This window comes from Camelus ferus, chromosome 12, assembly GCF_009834535.1.
Source record: "Camelus ferus isolate YT-003-E chromosome 12, BCGSAC_Cfer_1.0, whole genome shotgun sequence".
Lineage (NCBI taxonomy): Eukaryota > Metazoa > Chordata > Mammalia > Artiodactyla > Camelidae > Camelus > Camelus ferus.
The window spans coordinates 37,434,169-37,457,291 of NC_045707.1; the positions used below are offsets into that span (position 1 = coordinate 37,434,169).

Genomic DNA, 23,123 nt, shown 5'->3' on the forward strand with positions numbered 1-23,123 from the left:
CCATGTTGTTGTGTGTAGGTGCAGTTTCTTCATTTTAATTGTTTGAGAGCAGTGCTATTTGAAGTGCTGTTTGTGGCCCATACTGGTCTGCACCTTGTTTGCCACTGATCTGTAATACCATGAGTACAAAAGGTACGCTTGAACATTTATAAACTTTTCAAGCAGTGTGACATTGTGTGTAATATTGTATTATACAAGACTTTCGTTCTGACAGCTAGGGAAGGAGCTCTGGTTCCTCACAGTTAAGAAAGCATTGCTGCATACAATAAGTATATTACAAATCACTTACCTAGCCTCCTCTTGATGGACACATGGGTTGTTTCCAGTTTTGGGCTATACTGAAGAGTGCTGCTATGAACATATTTTTATACATGTCATTTGGTATGCTGGGTCACAGGACATATACATATGTCAAACTTTAAAAGGTACAGCCCAATTAAAAAAAACATATATATATACAAAAAAAATAATTAAAAGTTACAGCCAAACAGTGTTTCAAAGTGTTTTATACCAATTTACAGTCCCACCAGTTGCTCTACAGCTGTGTCAGCACTTGGAATTATCAGCCTTTTAAATGTGTCATTCTCGTGGGTGTGCCATGGTTCTATTATGAATTTTCCTTAATAAAGTTGAACATGTTTTCATGTCTATTGGTCATTTGGATAGCTCTTTTGTGAAGTGTCTGTTCAAGCCTTTTGCATGTTTTTCTATAGGGCTGACTGACTTTATTTGTAGGATTTTTAAATGTATTCTGGGTAGAGTCCTTTACTGCATATAGTGTTACAAATATCTTCCATTTGGTGGCCTGATTTTTTTTTTTTTACTTTCTTCTCTTGATGAACTCATTTTAATGAAGACCAGTTTGGCAACTCTTCCCTTATGGTTTGATCTTTATTTTGTCCTGTTTTAAAAACCTTTGTCTATTTAAGAAACGTTTGACTTGTTTAAAATAAAGTCATGAAGATAATTTTCTGTTTTCTTCCAAAAGCTTTATTATTTACCTTTTATACTTAAGTCTCATCTACCTCAAATTACTTTTTTCTCAATAGTATAAGGTGGGGATTTAAATTCATTTTTAATTTATTAAAAAGCCCACCTTTCCCCCACTGCACTTCGATGTTACCTGTATTATAAATCAGCTGACTATATATGTGTAGGTTTCTTCTAGACCCTTTATTCTATTAGTCTATGTCTCAATAAATATTTGTTGAATGAGAGCTATCATTTAAGAAGTCTTAACAAAGGTTAGAGTGGCCCCTATTTCCTACTGCTGGTTATTCTGCTGGGTGACTTTTCATAAATAATTTAAACTCTTTGATCGTTAGTGTCCTCTTTTGTCAAATAGGGTTAATATTCCTCCTATCTCCCACAGATGCTGGAAAGATTAAATATAACTTTTTTATAAAACAGTATACAATACAGTTTATACAACTGTCATTTACTTGCTTCATGAGATTAGTCTTGATATCTTTAGGGCATCAATATTCTCTCCTCTGAAATCCTACTATCTCCAAAGGTTGAGGAGGAAAAAAAATCTCTAAGACAAAAGGAGGTGGAAGAAAAAGAAAGCAAGCAGGCTTGTTGTGACAGTGGAAATCAAAATGAGATATCACTAAAAGAAAGATAAAAACTCATGAAATTCTTTGGGATCTTTTTATATAGGCTTTGCTTCTTATTTGCAGAATCTACTGCTGTACTATTGCTTTCTTTGCCACAGTGCAAACTGTGGAAGAGTTCCACTTTTGTTTGGTAAAGGTATCAATATTCTCACACGTTTTCATTCAGAGCTTCAACTAACCTAATCAAAACCTGAGAGAAAGTCTGAAGGGAGAATACTTTACACCAAGGAGTCCTAATCTGGTTGTTATCCCAAGGTAGTTCTAACTACTTCAAGAAGGTTTAGGAAACTTGTCCTATGAAAATTCAATTTCAATTCCACAAAAAGCAAAACACAAATAGTTACACACACACAGACACACAAATGCACACACACCCTCTTACCTGGAAATACTGCTATACCTCAGGTAGTATTTCACCCTACATTCTACCTTAGCCTTTTTTTTAACCTCTGCCATAGTTACCTGTCCTACTAAATTGCGTATGTTCAAAAATCTCTGTCTCCTTACAGGCAAACATTCGGTATTTCAACTCTACATCTTTTCCAGCTAGCACGGTGCTGGGCATAAAGTAATAAATGCTTTTTAAAATTAACTTGCAAAAGGAGGTATAATTTATAAAACAGATAGTGTGCTGTATCTCTAAAAAAGTGAGAATCTGCTGCTCTAAACAATGTTATTGAATGTTTTAGGCTTCTAGAGAATTTTTTAAAGTTTTGAAATTTTAAGAGGTATAATAAACTTTCCTTCCTTCCAATCATCTTTGAGGTATTTCTCCCATATATTTCTGCTATAAAAATATCAAACTGTATCATATTTTGTTTTTCATAAAACAAATATTCACTGAACACCTACTCCATGCTAAGTATGTTGCTTAGCAAAACGATTATGCCAGTGAGGTCAGACATACCCTCAAAGATCTAGAATATATGGCATTTGAAGCATGTGGGCATTATTTTCAAACATACAGAAAATATAAAGAATAGTAAATAATGTAACAAACAGTTGTACATCTGTTTACATGTTTGACCTTCCTATTAAATTGTTAGCTGTTTGAGGGTAGAGATACTTTATATTGCATCTTGTGTACCTAATACAGAACTTTGCACATATTGGGGACTCAACACAGATAGGGAGGAAGGGAGGGAGACAGACTAACACCACATGTGGAAATAAGGCCAGCTACACTTCCTACTGAATGGAGAGGAATCTCCAAATTAATCTGCTGATGGTATCAGTAGCCAGGCAGGAATTAAACACTGAGGCATGAACCTAAAATGAGCAAATGGCACTAAGTTGCTAAACCTCAAGAAAAACCTAGTCGTTAATTTTCTGCTTTTTGATGAACGGTAAATGAGTAGTCATAAAAATACCTACTGAAACAGTTAAAACCAAAACTAAACATTTGTATTTTCTGTTACAATTGAGTTGTGAAATAGGTAAAGATTTTAAAAAGTGAAATGCACAGGGTTTGAAAGGTATAAATTAGCACTATTCTTCTGACAGTCAATCTGGCAATATAAACACATATAAAAACCTAAAAGTTTTGGAAAACCCTTTGGTCCACAGATTTCAGGAATTTATCTGCAAAGATTTTACAACAAGAAAATTCACTATATTGCTATTTAAAACAGTGAACAATTGCAAACAATCCATATGCCTACACATGGGGCATTTGTTAAAGGTTGACAAATCCTACAAAGGAATCATCAAGTATCTTTATACATATACTTACGAGTATCCTTTCATAAAGATTTATCATCTTTAACAAATGGGAGGAGAAAGTGGTTGTAAAAATTTTTTTTTGGTTGCAGAACTTTTTACCCCCCAAATGAAATCTAATTACAACCTAAATTTAAAGAAAAACAGCAACAGCAACAATCAAAGGTGCTCTTTTTAAAGCGAGGGTGAAAACTTGAATTACTCTCTACTCATCCTCAGAGGTCACTCCTAGGAACTTTATGGCTTCAAGGAACACATTTTGTAAACCACTACTCTTCAAGAACATTTATTGTGGGGGAAAAAAAGAGCAAGATTAAAAATGATGGCATTTTTGTAAAAAAAAAAAAACATGTTTACATATTACACAATGAAGAACAGTTAGAAAGATATACATGAAAATTCAAATAGTGCTTATCTTTGAGTGGTGAGTTTACAGGTAGGTAACTTGTATTTTTTTACTGCTCATGTTTTTTTTCCTTAAATCTTCTGTAATGTTGTTTAGCATGTATTATTTTTGTAATAAGGAAAATAATACTATTTTTAAATTTATATTTTAAAGTTGGATTCTTCCGCACAGTAAGCTTTCCATATCTCTTGTATTTTAAAGTATTAACAATTCTTTGGGTGCTTGCTCAGATGGAAAAAGATGTCTTTAAATTTGACAATCAAGGAGATATTAAAATTCAGATAAGTGGACTCTTATAGGCAAGTTTCTCTACACCTATAGGTGTAGGTTTTCTCTATGCTAAGTTATGAGTACCTCAGTAAAAAGTACTCTGTGCTCTGATTTCTATGTCTTTTCACATGCTGTTCAATTTCTGGGAAATGTTCTAGCCCCCTATTCTTCAGATGACCGAATCATTCTGTCTTCAGATCTCAGGAGAGACTTTCAGAGGTCTTCTCTGACTATACTAAGCATTCTCAATCATTGTACTGTTTCTCTCCTAGCACTTAACACAATTTGAATTATATATTTGTTTACTTATTACTTGTCTCACCAACAAAACTGAAGTTTGCAGAGACTATGTGTATTATTTGCCAATATATTATGCAACACCCAGCATAATACCTGGCAATTGTTCATAAATGTTTGTTAACTGACTGAATGATTAACTAAATGCTTGCTAAAATTTGAATTTAGAAACTCAAGTGGCTTAAAATAACCTTTCCCACACTCTTGCCTTAATGTGTTGCCTAAATGGGTCTTTGTTTTTAACACTGTTTACAATTTCTGATAACTTCAGTAATAGCCCAGAGTCACATTAACTGGGCACATTTTATAACGGCTGTATCAACTGATCTGTGATGCACAAGATGTCTGCTGAGATGCCTGCTTCAGGACTACTGATCCTTTACCATGTATCCTTTGGAAAATAAACACTCTATAATACAGAATAAAAGTTTGCCACTTCAACGTTTTCTAAAGCTTCTTCAAGTCTTGCTATTAATTATAATGGAAGCACACATCATCTCATGTATATACTGAATTATAAACCCTTTTTGTCAGGAATCTGAACAGTGTGAGCTACTATTTTGGGGCATAATTTAAATAACAGGGGCTCCAACAATGGCAAACCAACAGTCTCAGAAGAGCTCTTGCAACTAAATGGAGAACTTAAAAACACCAAAACAAACAGTGTAAGAAAAATAACCATAGAAGGTACCAAATAAGCATAGAGACATAACATTTTAAATACTTCCAAATATTTGGTTTCAAAGCATAAATGGAGCATGTGGGCTTTCCACATCTTTTCCTGCCAAGTCCCAGGAAAAACTGACCATACTACAGTCATCTAAAACAGCTGTTAGGACTGATCTTCAAATATTTGGTTTCAAAATATAGACCTATTTGCACTTTAAAAACTCAGATGCCTGCATACTCCCACTATAGCCCTGCGCTGAGATAATCCTTTCAAAGTAGGCTGCTGGCAAAAACAGGTCTTTTTATTCATGGTTAGAACTGCTTCAAATGGACACAGCAGAATGTTAGCCTGAGTCCTAAAGTCAACTGTCAGAAAAGATAATTTGCTCTGGCACCAGAATACTTCTTTTCTCTTCTTTTCCTGTTAAGGCAGAAACTGAATTTTACGTTATTTAAGGTTAAAGAAAGAGGGTAAATGTGCAATGTTAAGATTCTAGAAGCAAGGAAAAAAGTTTATGTCTACTTCACTTAAAATTGTTGATTTCCTTAAACTAAGTTTCTTGTTTAGCATAGTGTTCTTGTGAGTACTCAAATATAAACTGTCAAACCTGCCTAACTTCGGGTTGCTAGAAGGTCCAAGGCACAGAAAAGGATCCTGGTCTAGAAATAAGTCAAGTGGTTTAAAATAACCTTCTCATACTCTGGTGTAATTATACTTGTTTTCTAGGACTGTGTATAAACATGGATATCCAGGTGTAGTCCTACACTTCTGACAATTATCTAACACGACAAAGTAACACATTAGGAGACTGGGATGATGGGTGATACACATAGTCTTTTACCCTTCTCAGCAGACATCAATTCTGATTGATCTATTTCAACTGGCTTGATTTATCTTAATGTTTCTGTAAGACTGCAGGCATTGAAAATGTCTATACCTTTATGAACCACATTGTTTTGTTCCCTTCAAATCTTATTTAAACCTTGTTCCTGAAAGAAGCACTCTTTTAAAAAAAAGGATATGTGATAGTACAACTCAGAAAAGGAACTATATTTGGCATCTTGCAAAACACTAGTCCATCTTCACCCTATTCTTCTGATAAGTGTTACACAAATGGAAAGAATAAGAGTTATAATGGTTAAGAAACGTATCTTGAGTCATTCAACTGATTAATGAGGGAACTAGAAATTTTCCATTTCCCAACTTAGCATTCCTGTCTTGCAGGCAGTTCCAGGGATGCCCCAAACCAATTAAATTCTAGGTAGATAAGAATACCCTTCTCAACCTTACCTCTTTATGCACCTTCCAACTGTCTACTGTCACATTGAAGAGAGCTTTGAGGGCCTCAATGGCACAGTCTGTCTCCTGAGGTGAGAGAGGAGGTCCATTATGGTCTATGGCCGATTCATATTCATCGGTCCACTTGATGCTAAAGGCACTTTCCAAGATCTGGGTTAGCAGCGGTAGTCCCTGGAGCTCATAGCGCAATTGTGACCTGATGTCGGTGTGCAAAAGTGACAGGAGGAAGAGCAAGCGCAAGTCAAAGCACTTAATGTCACTGATAAACTTTCGGTCCTTGCACTTTCTCAGGAGGTTACAGAGCTTTGCAGCAAGGTTAAGTTCCAGGCTGAGCTGCTGTGCCATCTGACTGTTGAACACTATGTTACACAGACATTTTAATGACTCCACAATAACTGGGAACTCTGACACCTTATCCAAAGAATCATCCAACTCATTTAGCTTGGCTAGTCGCAGCAGTATCTGCATGTTTTCCTTGGTTGTTACAGGAACTAAAACCTTTTTGTCTCTGGAGAGAATGCGGAGAACTTCCAGGCAGGATACTTGACATGTTGTTGGGATGTCCTTTATAAGAACTTTAAATATGCCTTCACAGAGTTTCTGAAAAACAAGAATGAGTACAACAAAATCATTATTTGGTCCAAAATGATTTAAAACAAAATGTTTCTCTACCAGTGCATTTAATGGCAGTTTAGGATCTGGCTAGAAAATATTTTTATTCTTTTAATGTCACAGAACATTAGAAGTGAAAGAGACCTTATATTTGGTATATTTTCTTTTACTTTACAGACATGGAAATTGAGGTCCAGAAAGGTTAAGTTGAATTAGTTGGGTAACAAGAGGTAGAGTACAGATTTCCTAACTTCCAGCCCAATATTTTTCCTATAAAATCATTTAGTCTCTTTTAAATTGACTAGTTTCAAATGTCATATAGCTTTGTTCTCAATGCATTTTTAACATCAGATGACATACACTATTAGGCTGGAAGGCAATCAGTCTGAACCATAGCTGTTCCCTTCCTTGAAGTAAAAGTTTAATGCTTCGAGAATTGGTTCACAGTTGGCCACAAGTACAGGTTCTTGTAAAAAGATTTAAAAGAAGTATACATTCCTGCTCAGTTTCAGCTTGCTATTTCTTCTGAATTTATAGTATTATGGCAGTAGTCCCATGTTTTACAAACCTTAGAACTCTCTGTAGCTGACATGTAGTAACATTTAATCATCAAATGACCCCAGAGAAGATCTTTTGCTGACAACACTGCTAAAAAGCACTCTAAGTGTTGGGTTCCAAAGAGGGTTAAGCTAGCATATATGGTGTCTTTCAGCCAATCACAAGATAGTGCTCCTCTCCAGGCTGAGAAATGTTCCTACTGGTGATAAATTACAAGAAGCCCTCTTCCCCTGGGCAGTCCTGTGCCAGGACACATGGCTTGGGAAACTCAGACCATAGGCAGGGTCTTAGCTCCCTTTTGTTCTTTTGGTGTAGGGTACAGATGACACAAATACATGTAGTAGCCCTGGTTCTAAATCTTGCTACTACTATCTCAGAAACAATCCTTTATTTGGACCCAAAGTGTACTTTGTCTTGAATTTTTTGAAAAATAGTGCTAACATTGTCAAATTTAAGAACCATTGATATTTCAAAATTCAATGTTTAGCTTTCTTCTCCATAAACTGCAGGTCTGGGTCTCTGAGATTCAAACCTTATATGTGGAATAAGCAAGTATAACCATTCCACTGCTGACCATTTTTATATCCATTACATTTTATAAAAACAGCAACAACAACTATGACCAATAAAAGATTTTACAAAGTTTCTATTAACCTATCATCAGACTTTAACTCTTTTGAAAAAGAGGCTATCTGTGGGGCAAGCATTATGATCTTTGCAGGAATCCCAGGCCATGTACATCTTCTTACTATATCCTGGTTATACAGCTAGAGAAATGTCAAATTTAAATGTAATATGCTCTCTAGATGGAGGGCGGAAGGAAATGAACCTAACAAGCTAAAAAAACTTCACAACAATGTCAACTCTATCCCTAACATACCTGATAACTAGAAGGGACTTCCATTTAATGTTTTAATATCATTGTGAAAACATTTTCTAAATGAATGCAATTTGGGGGTGGGAAGAAAGAATAATGTGCCCATTATTAAAATATATATAAAATGGGAAATTCTCTCCAATTTCACATCTTTCACTTCCAAGAGAAAAAAAAAATACATTCTACATACTATTTCCTATGGGTATATTCCTGGGGTTGGAGTTAGATAACTTTGCTCCCATATAATTTTACTCAAGAGGGAAATCATCTACATTCCTATTTAAGAAATACGTATAAATAAGGTATTATAAAGTATTATATACATGAATTTGGAGTTCTACATATCTAATAAAACACAGAAATCTTTAGCTCTTTTCTTTCTAAACCAAAAACAAGAGCAACAACAAAATCCAAAAAAAAGTCTGTGGGTAATATGGTTCCTTTCTTCCTCTACCTTTAGACTAAAGAAAGAAAAAAAGCAAAGTATGAATACAAACTGGAATAGCCCAGACTATAAACCAAAGGGACTGTTAAACTCTGGGACATAGGAAGGCTACATAAAAGAGATTAGAGGCGCCTACAAAATTTATAGTTAAAAACTGCCTCATCTAAAGGCTTGCAAGAGATCAGCAATACAAGACTGTTTTAAGCACAGTTTTCAATAATAGTTGTTCTTAAACATGCCATTTCTCATCACAGACTTGCCTCACATAATGACTGCTAGGTAGCTTTTTGCTCTAATGTCTCTTGAAAAGTAATACCACTTTTTGGACAATGACCCTCTCCCTTTTTCGTATTACAACTTAAAATAAATCAAAGACATACTCAAAATATAAAAGAACTGATATTTAACTGAAAAACTCACTGCTGTAGTATAACTATTTTTAAGTGCAAGATAACCACGAACTCCCAAAGATTACCTGCCTTAAAGTCTAGCACCAGACTCTCCAGCACCTTCCAAAGAATAACTCCTTTGTATTCTTCTGCAACTAGCTTTCACTATCAAGTCTTCTCTTCCTCTTTTTGCAAGTACAATAAATCATTATATTACATTACATTTTAGGTGCAAATCATTTTTATTTACTTTCAAAATGTTTACTTATATAAATTTGTTTTCATTGTTCATCTAATATATTTTTTAGTCTGAAAATTATTTTGGTATTTTAGATAACGATGGAACACATAATTGTTTCCATTAAAACTGACGGAAATATTTTCTGATTTAATAACTTTTCACTTAGAGGTAAGGATTTCAGGAATGAACAAAAGTCATAAAGCAAAAGTTAGGTATGCTAACAAAGTATAATTACTTCAAAGAGGCTGAGAAAAAGCCCTTTTAAAATGCTTATTAGCTTAGCAGTTATGGCTATTTCTATAAAATTACACTGCAAGACCCAGCAGCACAGACTCAAGATCAAGATTCCAAATAGTTCCCCAGTGTTAATAACAGGTATTGCCAAAAAATTTTTGGTAGTTTGCTCCTGGATGGAAACACTAGAGTATACCATAGCAACGGTTCTCAAACTTCAACATGTATCATCATCACCTAAAGGTATTATTAAAACACAGACTGTTGCATATCACCCCCAGAGTTTCCATTTCAGCAGGTCTGGTATGAGGCAAAAATTGGGACTTTTAACAAGTTCCCAGTTGATGTTATTGCTGCTGGTTCAGGAGCCACACTCTGAGAACCACGGAACTACAGTTAACAATGGACTGACAAGAAAGACAAACAAAACCTCCTCCCCCTGAAAAAACAAAAAACCCCACAATGGACTGACATAACTTGGATGCTGGGGCTAGGAGTTAACTGAGAGTAACTGACCAGATAAGCATAGAAAAGCAGGCAGAGCTGAAAACCATTAGCACAAATACCTTAACTTCTCCATGGTCCTGAAGATGTACAAAGGTGACAGGGATGGAAAAGGGATGTCATTGTCCAGTCATACTACCTTTCTTATCTTTAATGTTAAAAACCACTAGAGGTGTGAAGCATATTACTTGTTTAAGATGAGTGGTACTGGACTTGGAACTTGTTCAACTTACCATGGACTCTAGAACTAGAACACTACTGTGATTAAGAACAAAGGTCCTGGATTTAAATTTCTTGTGTTCAAAGGTTGGCTCTTCTACTGTCTTCTAATGGTGTGACTTCTGCAAGTTACTTAGCCTCTCTGGGTCTCATTTACTATAAGAGTTAAATGACACCACCATGTATAGCACTTAGAACAGTACCTGGAATGTAAGTGTTCAGTACAGGTTATATTTTATATGTTATTATTAGGTAAAAATCTCAAAGTCGTCAGCTTAACATTTAAGATCCTGCAATCTGCTTTTTGAGTCTTCTCTTTCATACTATTTCTCTAATCAAACCCTTCTCTCTAGTTATATTCCTTTCAAATTATCTCATGTAGAACTCTTTTGCTTTTTTACGTCTCCCCTCTACGTGCATCAGTCCTTTCTCTTTGACCATTTAAGTTTTAATCACTCTCCAAAGCTAAGCTTAAAACTCACTTTTGATATAAAGTTTTTCCTAACCATTTCAGTTCCCAACATTCTTTCTCTCCAAGGAATACCCAAACCAAAATTTGCAGCAATACTTTGGTGCTCAGCACATTCTTTCTGTTTTCTTTTAAGGAGTTTGCCTCAACTACTAAAAGCTCTCTGAAGGTGGAAAGGACATCTTTCTTTTATGAGAGAAGAATATGTACTGCAGTGGCTTTTGAATCAGTTTAGTACTTAGCTTTACCAATGTGATTCAGACATACTATTTTACTTCTCTGAGCCTCACTTTCTTGTTTGTAAAATGGGAATAATATCACTTTTACCTCAGAGGGCTGTTGTGAAATAGACTCTGGGACATAAAAAGCACTTTTTGAATTGTGACTATTATTATGTTTTATTTCTTCATAATCCTTGTAGCCCTCAGCAGAACAACTAAGCACCCAAAATATAAACTGACTGTATTAAGAAGTTCCCTGAATCTAAAGCATTAGTAGAAGTCTATACATATTGTCCTGATACTTCTCCTTTCTAAGAAGGAAAGAGAAAAGTAGCAAAGGCTATTCTTATGATTGTACTGGTAGGATGGTTTGCCCCTCTGGGTGAAAAAGTATTTTCATATGAGTAGCAGAATTACGTGTCTTCATATAAAGTTCTTTTTTCTGAAGAGCTTAATTTATTTATACATGTTCTTTAAAATGCAAAATGCATCAAACTATTAAAGAAAATAGAAAAAAATTCGTAATTATACTACTTACTATATTTTATATGCAGTAGACAGAAGGGTTTATCCTTAGTCAATCTATTCGATTATCAGTAACATGCATATTACTTTAACATACAGAGTTACAATCATCATGTGTATATAATTTTGTTTCTTGTCTTTTAAATTTAATTTGTAATATAATTACATGCATTTTTCACATCTCTGGGCCCTTATAAACATAATTTTAACTTGATGCAATATTAAATATGACTCCTGTTCTCAGTAAGTCTCTAGCATGAAATACAGCAAAGTTCAGAGTGGTGGACTTAGCATCAGAGGGGATGGCTTCATAGTTTAATAATGACAGTTACATTGTTTATGTGCTTTATAGTTTACAAAAAACTTTCACATTTGTTCCTCAATCTAAGGAATGCTTACAGAACACTTAATATACGATTCTTTAAATGATTGCCTAAGGACACTTAACTAAGAAGTAGAAGTCCAGGACTCAATCCAGGTCATCTGACTCCAATGTGATCTCCACTGTAAGTCAATGATTGTACTACAGCTGTCTCTCATGTATTAACTGTGACTTTGAGCATGTCACTTTATTAGGTTTTCTTCTTCCTCTGTACCATGCATCAAGACTTTCTAAGACAACCTTCTTCCAGCTCCGGAACAGTAGGCTTTTCTCTATGAATCTGTAAAGTGAGGATTAGCTTTGGCTTTAGCTATGAAACAAGTAAAACATGCCGTGAAGCACATGTGAGCATTCAAATGATCTATCATGATTTATACATTGTCCTAAAAGGTGACTTCCAAAAATATTTTGAAAAATAAAAGCCAAGTTTTATAAACAAAGAAAATGTCTTTGCTTAAAATACAGATATCATAGTCTATTACACTCTGGCAACCCAAAAAAGGTTGTTAGGAAATACTTTTGGGACAAGTGCTACTCAAAATTATCTGCAGATTGGTGCCAGCTCACAAACTGTTACCAGACCATGTTGAGACAGGTATTAATAAGTTGAGAGTATGCATTTAAAAACCTTTATAGTGACTTGACTTTGCTGTGACATCCAAGGATGTGATTATTTCTTTAATGATTCCTTTTATTGCATTTACAAAAGTACCGATCTACAACAAACTAGGGGAAAATTAACAAGCAAATAAAAAACTTGGTCCTTCATCACAAATAATGTGAGAAGCACTGTCCTAGAGAATGTATTTCATCCTGTATAAGGTTACTTCAACTATATAACCAAGGCAGTAAAACTAAATTAGATAAATGAGATCCCAGACTAAAGAGGAAATAATATAAAGCCTCATAAATATACTTACTAAGACTTTGTTTAATTGTTAGGCACATGGTAATACAGAGAGTATTATCCCTTTCTTAAATAGTAACAGAATTGTGGCAAGGCCCATGGCTGCTTAGCTACACCACATTCCTTAGCTATTCTTCATGGCCATATGACTGGGCTCTTACCAGTGGAATATATTGGCACACATTGTATGCCATTTTCAGGTTTGAGTCTTTAAGTCAGTGGGCATGCCTTCTTCACTTTCTTGTCCCCTTCTGTAGTCCAGAACCTGGAAGAGGCAGCCCAGTATAGGCTAGGACTATGCTCTGTGAGTAAAGCATGGTTTTTCCGAGCATAAGTTTCATTACATGTAAAATGGGGATAATAACCTCTGTATGAGTGTTGTTTATTAAATGAGATGATAGTACACAGTAAGAGCTAAAATTGTACATTTCTAAGAACAACCTATTAAACCTATTAAAGAACCTATTAAAGGTCTCAGCTAATAGCAGTATTTTGATGGAAGCTTGTTTTTCTCAATGAAATAATGAGCTGACATGTAGATTTGACATTTAGTTTTCTCCCCAACATCAGTGCTTATCAAAAGGATTTAATGAGCTGAGGTTTTTAAAAATCTTTACTATTGGTTGGTGAAATGCAGGTAAAGATTCATAGATTAATTTAGAATAAAAATGGGCCAATGACTGAACAACCAAATCAAAATGAACCTACAGTGAACAAGGAAAGTGAACGCTGCAAAAGACAAGGACTAAATAAATGCCTGTTTTATTTATAAGAAATAGGAAAATGCAATAACTTTCCAGTTCAAGTCAGAAAGAGGGGCAGAGTACACACATAGCACAGGCAGTGAGTTCAACTTGGCAGTAACCCTATGATAACTACAGGCCAGAAAAGAGTTGAAGAGCCAAAAAAAATGAGTGTAATTTCCAGAATCAGAATATTAAGAGTCAGAAAGGGCTATAATGACTACTTAACATCAACAAACACTAGAGTGCAAAAGGTTCTGTAAAAAAATGGATTTTCTGAGATAGTAAGTCTGGGAAACTTATAAAGCTTATTAAAATATTAAACATTCTCAGATGTACTATGGAAAAAATTTGTTTTATTTTTTAAAGTTGATACTTCCTTTATTTATTTGACCACAGAATCCTTTCAAAAAATAATACCTAATAAATACTCAGGACTAGGGGATATTTCTTTTCTTTTATAGATATAAAAACTGACTCCCAAGGAGGCTAAATGATTTGCTTAAGGTAGCACAGAAAGCTACAATGGGAAAGAGGACTAAGATTATTATTTGATTCCCAGTCCTACTCTCTTTTCATCCTACTGGTATCTGGTGATGAAATAAAATAAAAATGAGTGTTCCAATATTCAAAGCAATTCTGGGTTAAGCTAGATCTGTGAAAGGAATTATTGAGTACTGATTTTTCTCCTTAAATAAACAGACTTAAGTCCTTAAACATGGTTCTACTACTACTACTACTTCTCCTCTAATGTTTCTGTTCTTCTGTTGCAGTGGTAGTGAAATACCTATCCTCACAATCTACCACTTTCTCTTTAGTAAGAATGAATTTCCTACCCTATCCCTACTTTCTTGCCCATTATGTGTACAACATTAGCCACACGCTTGATTTACGCTCTCCCTGCAATCAACCAATACTCCTATAGTGATAGGATAGGACCCTGCTCTTAAAATAGGCTATGCACATTCATCTGGGAGATATGGCTCACTGCCAGGGATGCTTAAAGTCACAGGACAATCTTAGTGTATCTCTTTAACCAATGTTTTACTAAAAGATTCATCAGGGTGGGGGTGGGGAAGAATTTCTACATGAAAGTAAACAAATGTGTTACAATTCACAATACAAAAAGTCACAGGAATTTTTAAGATAAAAAAAATCAAATATCAAAGGAATTTTGTAGTTAAGGCAGGATCCCATGAATGATGCCTTCTTGGCCTCTCAGGGTTATGCCTACACTCTTCTCTGATGGATGTCATTGGATATATATTCCACAGAGATCTAATTTTAGTTCTTAACTGGAGCTGGAGGTCAGCCACCTAACTTAACTTTTGCCCTCTATGCTGAGTGAAAAGTGTGTGTGTGTGTGTGTGTGTATGTGTGCAAAACAGAAAGCGAACAACAGAAAGGGATTAAATTCTAAAATAAATCTACTATAATCAGCAGTTAAAACAATGTTGTCAGTTTTACAAGACAGATCTATTAAAAATTGTATTCTACAAAATTATTAAATAATTAATGACTTAACTGCCAGTGTGCTTTTAATAAAGGTTAAGAGAGGATTCTGGAGGTCAAATTTGGAATTCTTTATAAAAAGCTAATGATATTTTCTAAACAAATACTCACATGGCTGGGTCCATTTATATTCAGCTTAATATTACACCTATATGCTTTGGGTTTTTTTCCCATTGGTAGGTAGTATGGGAGGCAATGGTAATTATCAGCTTTTATTTAACAGATAGTGTCCTTGTAAACGAGGTTTTACCTTACTTCCTAAATTTCACCTCTACCTTCCCTTCTTGCACATGTACATTTTTTCAGTAATACAATCCTTCTGGCTATGTTCTATATCATGGTGATCATGCCAAAAAGACTGACAAGAGAGCTTAGAGTAATAACAATCATGTAAGTTGGGCTCAAGTTTCTTTGCTAATTAGCAATCCTGAGAAAGACTTGTTGCACCATCAAGAGTTCATTAACAGATGGGAAAGGCAACTTAGGTGTAAATAAAAACTTAAAAACCAATCATCTGCCCTTCCTTTCTTGACTGAGGGCAGAAATGGGCATGTCAAAGCTTTTTCTCTTCAAATACATTACCAGCCAATTATGCTGCTCTTACCACTTAAGTAAGAGTTTTTATTTTTCAGAAAGCTCTCTTCTCCATTACCTATGCAAAATATATTTTAGTATTTTAAGTTATACTGGTAAGTACAGAAGTATTACGATTTGCTGCATTTTAGTGACATCCACCCCACAACATTCACTCTGAACTAGTTACTCAATCTCTGAATCGCTGGTTCTCAGTTCTAATATCCCAGGCATGTACAGAAGATAGTCAGGGACTCTGATGATAAGCTGATGCTACGGACTAAATGTTTGTATCCTTACTAAATTCATATGTTGAAACCCTAACTCCAAATATGATGAAATTTGGAGATGGGGATTTGGGGAGGTAATTTGAGTTAGAAGAGGTGATGAAGGAGAGGCCCTGGCCTGATGGGATTAGTACCCTTTTAAGAGACACCAAAGAGCTAGCTCACTCATGCACTCCCCATCTCTGCACAAAGAAGAGATCAAGTGAGTACACAGTGAGATGGCATTTGATTACATGCAACGAGAAGTGGTCTCAGAATGAAACCTACCTTGCCAACATGTTGATTTTAGACTTCCCAGCCTCCAAAACTGTGAAAAATAGATTTCTTTTGTTTAAGTGACCCAGTTTTTTATATTTTGCCATGGTAGCCTGAGCAGACTAAGACAGCTGAGAATAGGGACAAGAGGGATGTTGTCTTAATGAGATAGTTGTGATTTTAAAGGTCTTCAAAGGCACAAGAACATACTAGTGGTAAAGCAGGAAAAGCATATAAACAGATGGTTTGGATTTTTTTCTAATTCCTAGTTCTACTATTTTCTGAACTTGAATCTGGAGCAATTTACTTCTATCTGAAGTGAAATTTCCTCATGTATAAGATAGAAATATATCTATTTAACAGGATTATTGTACAATAGCTATCTCTGTTGTTAATATTATTACATTATTTAATATAGACAGCATCTGAGACAACATATTATAAGGGGTAAGGCATAAGTTATTTATTGAGAAGCAGTACGATTGAAATAAAGAAAGCACTTGGGTTCAAACACTAGCTTGCTCCTTGTAGCTATGTGATCTTGGCAAATTTCTGAAATCACTGCGCCTCATTTCCTCATCTCTAAAAGCAGGGATAACATCTAAGGGCTTATAAATATTAAATGAGATGATATATTTAAAAATCTCTAGCACAGCACTTGGGTAGAATAGAGGGCAATGCACATTACATCATAAAGATGGCCAGATGGACAAACAGATCAAGCAACATCAACATGCACACTCTGCACAGGCACAATAGGGCTACCAAATTTTTATCTCTATTTTCCTTTCAATGACAAAGCCACTTGAAAAGGAAAGTGCTGATGTTATGAACATAACATTGTAATTTTGTACAAATTTTTTAGATTCTATAGTGTCCATTTAGAATCTGTAGTCCACTATTGAGCACTTGTGTACATAGCCATAATACAAGCAACATAACTCAAAATGCTCCCAATGTAAAATTCAAGTACATGCCGATTATTCAAGAGAAATAAATTCTAATTATGTGACAAAAAGTTTATTTTGGATTGGGGAGCTATAAAAGCACATGACTCAAGTTATTTATATTAGGGAGACTGAACATACGTAAAATGAATGAATATGGAATAATAAATGTATTTCAAGGTATACCAATTTAAGCTGTGAATTAAAAGATTGAATAAACTACATATAGAGAATTTAGCCAGAGAAAGCTTCTTGATAAATGTGACTGTTGGGCAATAAGTAGAGAAAAAAAAATGAAAGAGACTGAGCAGAAGAAAGGAGGCAGGAAGACAAGCTAAACGGTGGACAAAGGCATAGGCAGAGAGGGATATGGATAAAGCACGAGGATCAACCAAAGCTGATTTAGAGTTCACACAAGTAAAAGCTTTCTAACAGTTATCCAATAGCAGAGTGACTGCTGTGAGCTTCCCATTAGGGAAAGTATTCAGAGTGTCATTACCCTCAGTGCAAGATACCTTAGAAGGAATCACTGTACTGGAAGATTTTCTGGGTTCCTTACTATACTGTACGTTCCTTGAGGAGCCACTCTGCCATGATAATCACTAAAGGCAGAAAAGGAGGCAGAGGACCTGGTTTGAGTTCCAGCTCTTCCACTCAGTAATTGTAACCTTAGGCAAGTCAACCTCTCCGCATTTCATCTATAAATGGGGAAGTTGGGAACGCCGGAAATGTCTGTTCAGCCAAGAACACTTTCAGGTTCCAAAGAGTTTTTAATTAGTCAAAAACGTACATGTTTCTCTGCTTTCCTTAGTCATGGTCAGACTTCGTAAAGAACTAATTGCTGAGAAAAAGAATCTTACATTTTATGCAGAAAAGTAATCTGAGGAATCTTAAAAAAAAAAAAAAAGTTAGCATGCCTAACTCCTATAGGTCAAGTACTGCACTGCTTATGGGGATATCCTTACTAGTTATCCTATCCAGTCATACTGCAAAGCATGTGCTTCTGTTTCCTGTCAGTGATTTTAATTAGTTCAGTGTCAAAGCTTTATTTATGCTCTGTGTCAAGTCTCAAATTCTGGATGCCTAAAATCAGAAAATGAATAGAATTGATTCATAAGCTATACAACAGGTCAACTCAATTACTGAGTGGCAGTATGGCGTAGCACATGGGCTGTGGAGCCAGACTGCACTGGGTTGAATCATGTCCTTCCACTTCACTAGTTAAGGGAAGTAATTTATTTCACTAGTTTAGGCAAGTTATTTCTCTGTGTGCCTTAGTTTCCTCGTCTGTAAAATAAGTAAAATAACAGTACCTACTTTATAGCTTTGTTGTGAGGATTAAATGTATTAATATTCACATGGTGCTTGGAATGAAGATGGGCATGTAGTGTATGCTACCAACTAGTATCTAGTAACAGCTTTATTGGGATATAATTTACATACTATAAAGTTTACCCTGTTAAAGTATAAATACAGTTCATTGGTTTTTAGTATATTGACACTTCTGCAACCATCATCACTATTTAATTTTAGAATATTCTCATTACCCTCAAAAGAAACCCAGTACCCATTTGTAATAATTCCCCCTCCCTCTCCCCCCCAGTCCCTGGGAACCCACTAATCTACTTTCTGTCACTACTTATTTGCCTATTTTAGGCATTTCATATAAATGAAATTGTACATTATGTGGCCTTTTGTGCCTGGCTTCTTTCACTTAGCATAATGTGTTCAAAGTTCATCCATGTTGTAGCACTTGTCAGTTAACTTTATTCTTTTTATGGCCGAATAATATTCCAATGTATGGACATAACACATTTTGTTTATCCATTCACAAACTGATGGACATCTGGGTTGTTTCCACCTTTTGGCTATTATAAATAATGCTGCTTGTGAAAATTCAAGTACATGATTTTGTGCGGAAATGTATCTTCATTTCTTTTGGATAGATACCTAGGAGTGCAATTGCTGGGTCATATAATAACTCTGTTTAATCCCGCGAGGAACTGTTAAGACTGTTTTCCAAAGAGGCTGCACCATTTTACATGCAGTAACCTATCAGTAACGTATGAGGGTTCTGATTTCTGCACATCCCTGCAAATACTTGTTAATATGACTTTTTGATTTTTATCCATATCAGTGAATGTAAACTAGTATCTCATTGTGGGTTTGATTTCCATTTCCCTGCTAGTTAATGATGTTGAGTATCTTTTCATGTGTGTATTGGCCTTTGGTATATTTTCTTTGGAAAAATGTCTATTCAGATCCTTTACCTACTTTTAAATTCAGTTGTCTTTATTATTGAGTTCTTTATATATTCTAGATACAAGTATATTATCAGATATGTGACATGCAAATATTGTCTCCCATTCTGTAGGTTCTTTTGATTTCCTTGGTAGTACTGAAGCACAAAAGTTAACTTTGATGAAGTCTAATTTATTTATTTTTTTTCTTTGGCTGCTTGTGCTTTTGGTGCATATCTAAGAATCCACTGCCAAATCTGGGTCATAAAGACTTATCCATGTTTCTTCTAAGAGTTTTATGGTTTTAGATCTTTTATTTGAATCTAATCCATTTGGAGTTAATTTTTGTATATGGTGTGAAGTTCAACTGCATTTTTTTAATATGTGGTTAATCATCTCAGCATCATTTGTTAAAAGATATTCTTTTCCCACTGAATGGTCTTGGCACCCTTGTCAAATATTATTTGAACACAACATTATAAACTGACTATAACTCAATAAAACAAAATTTAAAAAATTATTTGACCACAGATATGTGGGTTTATTTTTGGACTCTCAATTACTATTCCATTCATCTGCATCTACATCTACATCTATATACCTCTCTCTATATCTCAACACAGATTTTTTTTCCCCAATAAATACATACGACGAGATCCATGGTTGGTTGAATCTGCGGATGCAGAACTGTAGATATGGAGGGACAACTTTAAAGTTATATATGGAGGTTTGACTACTTGGGGAATTGGCACCCCTAACCTTCAAGCTGTTCAAGGGTCAACTGTATTTATGTTTATCTACCTTCATATCAATGCCACTGTCTTGATTACTGTTGTTTTGAAGTAAGTTTTGAAATTGGGAATTGTAAGTCCTCCAAGTTTGCTCAAGATTGTTTTGGCTACTCTGCATCCCTTGCAATTCCATATGAATCTTAGAACTGGCTTGTCAATTTCTACAAAGAAACTACCTGGGATTCTAAAAGGTATTTCATTAAATCTGTAGATCAACGTGGGAAGTTGTGCCATTCGAGCAATAGTTAAGTCTTCCAATCCATGAATATGGGATGTTTTCCTATTTGTTTAGATCTTTATTTCTTTCAACAATGTTTTATAGTTTTCTACAAAACTGAGCTACTTTCTGAGTCTGAGTTATTTCCTTAGCTGTTGCTTAAGGCTTATTAATTAGCGCGTATATATATATATATTTACCAGTATTACCAGATCTTAACTTACCAGAATTAGCTCCAGATCTACATTAACTTCAGTGAGATACAGAAATGTTACATTCCTATGATGCCATTCCTTTCCCCTTTTTTTTGTGGCATTATTGTTATACCTATTTTATACCTATAATTATTATTTTATATATAATTGTCTTCTAAAGACACTGAGGAGAAAGGACAGCAAGTATATACTGATAGCTTTTGTTATATTAGCCTTTATTTATAATTTCTGGTTCCCTTGATTTGTTCTTGAGGATTAAAGTTACTATCTAGGGTCACTTCCTTAGTCCAGTATAGCTTTACTTTCATCCACCTTTGCACTATTTTTGGTAAATATATCACATTTCTATATGTTATTGTTTGAATTATACATATTATTATATACATTATATTATTATATACATATTATTTTATACAAGTGCTTTTAAAATCAGTTAAGATAATAGAAGAGAAGAAATATGTATTTATATTGTCTTTTACAATTACATAATTACCTTTACCAGTTCTCTTTTGATTCTTAGTGTGGATTCAAATTGCTGTTTGGGGTGACTTGCTTTCAGCCTGAAGAACTTATAGTATTTCTTATAAAGCAGGTCTGAAACAAATTCAGTTTTTCATTTATATAAAAAATGTCTTTATCTTCTCTGCAACATTAAAAGATAGCTCTGAGGATATAAGATTCTTGGTTGAGGTTTTAATCTTTGAGCTCTTTGAATATATTATCCTACTGCCTCTGATCTACACTTACTAATGAGAAGTCAGCTGTGTATCTCATTCAGGTTCCCTTGTAAGTGACTGGTCATTTTTCTTCTGCTACTTTCAAGATTTTCTCATCATCTCTGACTTTCAGCATTTTCACTCTGATGTATCTGTTTGCAGATCTCTTTGAGTTTATCCTAGTCAGATAATTATTGAGCTTCCTAGATACGTAGTTTTTTTCCCAATAAATTTGGGAAGTTTTCAGACATATTTTTTCTTTTCTTTTCTCTCTCCTCTCCTTCTGGTACTCCCATTATGCATGTTAGTATATTAATATTGTCCCATATTTCTCTAAGGCTTCTTTCATTTTCTCTATTCCTTTTTTTTTGTTCTTTACCTTGTACACACTATTATCTTCCTCTGCCAGTTTGAATGTAATGTTGGGTCTCTTGAGTGATTTTTTTCAGTTACTGTACTTTTTCACTTCCAAAATTTCCATTTGGCTCTTCTTTTTCTTTTTAACAATTTCTATAGTTGTGTTGATATTCTTCATTTGATGTGACATTGTCATCAAACCTTGCATTTCTTCTTTAATTATGGTTTCCTCTAGTTTTCTGAATATAAGGTTGTAATGACTACCCTGAAGTGTGTTAAATCCAACATCTAGTCATTCTCACAGACAGCTTTCCATTGCTTGCTGTTTCTCCAGTGTATAGGTCATTCTTTCCATGGCTCTTTTTTTTTTTTTTTTTGAAATTGGACATTTTAGATAATATATTATAGCAACACTGGGTACTGCCCCTATCCTCCAAGACTTGCTATTGTTATTTGCTTGTTTATTTTGCTCAGTGACTGGATGAATTATTTTAGTTAAGTATATTCGCCCCCTCCCTCCCTGCAGATGTAGCTCCTCATGAGGCTCACCCTTTGGTCTGACACAGTCATCCTAGGATAACAGTGGCTTTGGCAGGTCTCTCTTTGACTTTCTCTTTCCCTGACCACACCCAGCTGTTAAGCTCTACTAACTGCTGGCTGACTGATCTATTGTCTTCAAAAATGTCCTGGGGCATAAATTGCCCTACAAACCAAACCAACTTACTAGGGCTCCTCTGAAGGGATAGTTTCTGAGGTCAGTATTGAAGATTTGTTCTAAATACAGGAGGGTTCCTCCCAACTGTCTCTTTCCTTCTTTATCTCTAGCAAACTAGCACTTCCAGTTAGCCCTTTATCTCCAATGAATCTGTCAATCTCCTCCCAGTTGCCTTTCACCACTACCTGTACCTTCAGGCAGGAACTTACAACTGCTGCAAATTAAGTTGGTTTCTTTGGGAGGAGATTCAGAGCTCACTGTTATAAGATCTGCTTGTTCCTCTCAGCAAACTTTCTGAGCCCTGCTTCTGAAGCTGAGGGAAGAGATAACAGCATGCTTCTTTTGGGGTAACACTTCCATGAGAGCTCAACTGGAGGGGACAGGGGAGCAGCAGCCTCAGCACTCTTTGGCTTGCCTCTCCCAGAGTGGAACCTGTGTCCAACCAGCCAGGACAAGTGCAACTGGGGCCCCAATAATTCTCAGTGGTGCCCTATCCAAGGGAAAGCCTTTGTCCCATGAGTGGAAGCTGGGTGAAAGGAGGGAGACCCCACCTCTTAGCTGCATTCACCCAAAATTTAGTCTCAGGAACATGTAGTTGGGGCAGGAAGAGAAATGCTTACCCCTGTCCCTACTGGGAAGATAGCCTTCCAACTGAGAGCTGAGGGATGGGGAGCTCTGTGTTCTTGGCTGCA

At 35.3% G+C, this 23,123-nt stretch overlaps 1 protein-coding gene across 6 annotated transcripts in view; it reads right to left on the reverse strand.

The window, feature by feature from the left end:
* RIC8B (RIC8 guanine nucleotide exchange factor B) overlaps positions 1–23,123 on the reverse strand; it is a 97,498-nt gene that overhangs the window by 60,863 nt on the left and 13,512 nt on the right. For all 6 annotated transcript variants that reach the window (XR_004324646.1, XR_004324645.1, XR_004324647.1 and 3 more), the window contains exon 3: positions 6,272–6,880. Coding sequence is in view for 3 of the 6 variants with exons in the window: in XM_032493400.1 (XP_032349291.1) it covers positions 6,272–6,880 (609 nt within the window). In the remaining 3 variants the exon portion in view is untranslated. The remainder of the gene's footprint in view (positions 1–6,271; positions 6,881–23,123) is intronic.